General features: G+C 42.6%; 1 protein-coding gene across 1 annotated transcript in view; it reads left to right on the forward strand.

Annotated features, from left to right (window-relative positions):
* Positions 1-406: 406 nt before the first annotated feature.
* hpxa (hemopexin a) overlaps positions 407-3,379 on the forward strand; it is a 3,856-nt gene continuing 883 nt past the window's right edge. Inside the window, exons 1-8 of the mRNA XM_023404475.2 lie at positions 407-559; positions 1,389-1,405; positions 1,529-1,606; positions 1,732-1,889; positions 2,008-2,161; positions 2,331-2,543; positions 2,645-2,740; positions 3,159-3,289. Of these exons, the coding sequence (XP_023260243.1) occupies positions 504-559; positions 1,389-1,405; positions 1,529-1,606; positions 1,732-1,889; positions 2,008-2,161; positions 2,331-2,543; positions 2,645-2,740; positions 3,159-3,289 (903 nt within the window). The 5' untranslated portion in view covers positions 407-503. The remainder of the gene's footprint in view (positions 560-1,388; positions 1,406-1,528; positions 1,607-1,731; positions 1,890-2,007; positions 2,162-2,330; positions 2,544-2,644; positions 2,741-3,158; positions 3,290-3,379) is intronic.

Genomic DNA, 3,379 nt, shown 5'->3' on the forward strand with positions numbered 1-3,379 from the left:
AAGAGAAGCACATAGATTCACTCGTACCAACAGTAGGTCTTTCTATTGTACAGCAAAAGAGTTTACAGTTGGAATCAATGCTGCATAAACAGCGGCTGTATCTTCAGTTTGAATGCATTTGGATTTGGTCTGTAATCAATAGCAGTGACAAATATATGATGAAACATGCATGTACTAGGACATGGTGTAAGGGAAAAGATACGCAGCTATTGATTAGATTTTCATGGTGAACATGCAGCTTTCTGAATTCTATGAATCTCTGGTGCCCCAGGACTTGTTTTCCAGGTAGGAGGTCTGAGCAAGTGGGGGTACGTCAAACATTGTGGGCGTCTTTGATTAACCCTGTACATTGTCTACACCTCCTCCTTTGGTACCCAACGTGACCCGGCTCACGCAAACTGGGCAATGATATAAACAGCAGCAGCAGCAGCAGCAGCAGGATACCTTTTGCCTAGCTCTCTCCAGTCACCTCCAGTCTCTTCTGGACCAGAGGACTGCTCGCCATGAAGCTGCTCGCCCACATCCTGTGTCTCTGCCTGGCCCTGGCATGGGTTCAGTCGTAAGTAGTCGAAAGGGACAACACTGATACAGTTTTTAAACTTTTTAAATGTTGTTGTTTTTTCTCACCACCACTTGCTGGTTTCACTTTTAAAACTCCTGCTTCTGTTATATAATCCATCACAGTGAACTTGATGTTATGTCACTGTTGCCTATGCGGTCTAAAGTGCATATTTGAAAAGACATGACTGCATAATCATACATTGATAACTCAACTCTGCCAACAGTAAATGCAGACATGGTTTCCATCGCAAATAGATAAATGATCTCAAGCAAGGCTTTACTTGCATACTTTGGAAAATGGTCAACAGTAATGTCAAGTATGAGTGATTTTTAGAATATGTAGACAACAAGAATTGTCATGAGCCACTAGTAGAGGCTCCACCAGTACAAATTTATTTTAAACCCAAAGAACTTAATTCTAGATGCAGTATCAGGTTAAAGTTTAGGAGTGTAAAAATGACACAAGACATCAACGGCATTTCCATGTAAGATAATGGTGCAGTCTTGAAATCATGGCATCATGCATTTGAATATTTTACTCAGCATCATCTGAGTGTTAACACAGACAGAAAAGAAGCGAGGAGGAAAGTTGAGAAGAGGAGTTTATGAATTGCAGTAATACGCTTTGTGTAAACAAAGACATGATCATTTTGAAGAGCACCTTTTCAACCATAATTTCATTTTCAAATTCTAAGCTGTTGAAGGTGCATTTCTTGATTTCAACTTGACAGCTGTTTATGAATTACACCTAAAATCCTAAATGTGAAGCATCCTCATCCTCTGAAATGAGAATAAATCAAAAATCTTTTTCTGTCTTGTTCATCCAGGGAAGAACACGCAGCAGGTGAGTTGATGGAAAGCATTCACACTCATTTAGACTCTAAAGCCAGACATTTCTCATCACTAATGTGACTACTTTATTTAAATCTTTTTCCTTCCAATGTCACATGGCCATGATATTATGCAGCCGTCCTTGACCGTTGCGAAGGTCTTGAGATGGACGCTGTTGCCGTGAACGAAGAGGGAATCCCATACTTTTTCAAGGGTAAGTCCCTAGATATTGAGGAATCATGGGTAGGATTCATCGGATGATAACATGATGTGTCAGTTGGTCCTTAAGTTGCTTTCTGTGAACTCACACCATGTTCTGGTTTCTGTACTTCCTGTCAGGTGACCATCTGTTCAAGGGCTTCCATGGCAAAGCAGAGCTGTCTAATGAGTCCTTCGCTGAGCTGGATGACCATCACCACCTGGGCCACGTAGATGCTGCTTTCCACATGCACTACGAGGACAACCCCGCCGACCACGACCACATGTTCTTCTTCTTGGTACAGTCCAGTCTTTTGATTGTGCAAACATACAGCACCACACACAAACCCACAGTGGGAGGTTATTTATGACAACTTGTCATTTTAAACCGGTACTTGTGATTGTGCTCTCATGCAGGACACCAAGGTGTTCAGCTATTACCAACACAAGCTGGAGGACGGCTACCCCAAGGATATCTCTGAGGTCTTCCCTGGAATCCCTGACCACCTTGATGCTGCCGTGGAGTGTCCCAAGCCAGAGTGCGATGAAGACTCCGTCATCTTCTTCAAGGGTTAGTGCACGTTTTTGCCTACTTCATTGTAAGAAAACATTAGAAAAATAACCTTCACCAAGGAAGTTGTTATTGGTCCTGTTTGTTTTTTTAACAGAATATTTTAATGGAATTTGGTGGAAAGTTAAGTTATGGCTTTCTCGACATCATGTGTAATTTTCTTCTGTAGGAGACGACATCTACCACTACAACGTCAGAACCAAGGCTGTGGATGAGAAAGAGTTCAAGTCCATGCCAAACTGCACATCTGCCTTCCGCTTCATGGATCACTATTACTGCTTCCACGGACACATGTTCTCCAAGTTTGACCCCAAGACCGGCGAGGTGCACGGCAGGTACCCCAAGGAGGCACGCGACTACTTCATGAGATGCTCCAAGTTCAGTAAGTGAAAATCATCAGTGAGACATTACTGAAATGTGTCGTGTCAAATATAATATATTCATATTTGTTTAATATTAACTTTATGCTTGTTCACTGTCTAGGTGATGATAGCGACCATGTGGAGAGAGAGCGCTGCAGCCGTGTTCACCTTGATGCTATCACATCTGACAATGCTGGAAACATGTATGCCTTCAGAGGTGAGATCTGACAGCAGATATACTTTTTCAGAGATGGTTCCTCTTTGCTTTGCCCAGGGACCAGGCTGCTGTTTGTTATTAACATAGATATTAGGTGACTTGTTAACATTAAACTAAAGTACAAGTCCCCAGAGAGAGTCAAGCTGAAACAGTTTGAGGACAGTCCTGAATCTACGTCATTAAACCAACAGCTGCGTATCTAATCTAATATTGTGGCAAAGACATAAAATTAAAGACAAACTTGGCCATAAATCTACTCTACCTCAGCTATATAGACAGAATACATGCCATCAAAATAACAGCAGGTCACTATTCAGATGAGGTTGTCACAGGTTCACTTCAGTCCATGTGAACAAGACTTTCTCTGTTTGCAGTGTTACCATTTCCAGCCTCTCTAAGCGATTCCCTTCTTTTGCAGGCCACCATTTCCTGCGTAGAGATGAGGGCAATGACACACTGAAGGCTGACACCATCGAGCACGCCTTCAAGGAGCTGCACAGTGAGGTGGACGCTGTCTTCTCTTATGACGGTCACCTTTACATGATCAAGGTAAACTATAAAGAAGCAATTGCACATCATATTGATCTCGTCATTATCTCTTGCTCGAGGCTAAAAACAACCCCCCCCCGCCCCCCCCCC

This window comes from Seriola lalandi, unplaced genomic scaffold, assembly GCF_002814215.2.
Source record: "Seriola lalandi dorsalis isolate HSWRI2012SDOR001 ecotype SW California unplaced genomic scaffold, Sedor1 jcf7180002054245, whole genome shotgun sequence".
NCBI lineage: Eukaryota > Metazoa > Chordata > Actinopteri > Carangiformes > Carangidae > Seriola > Seriola lalandi.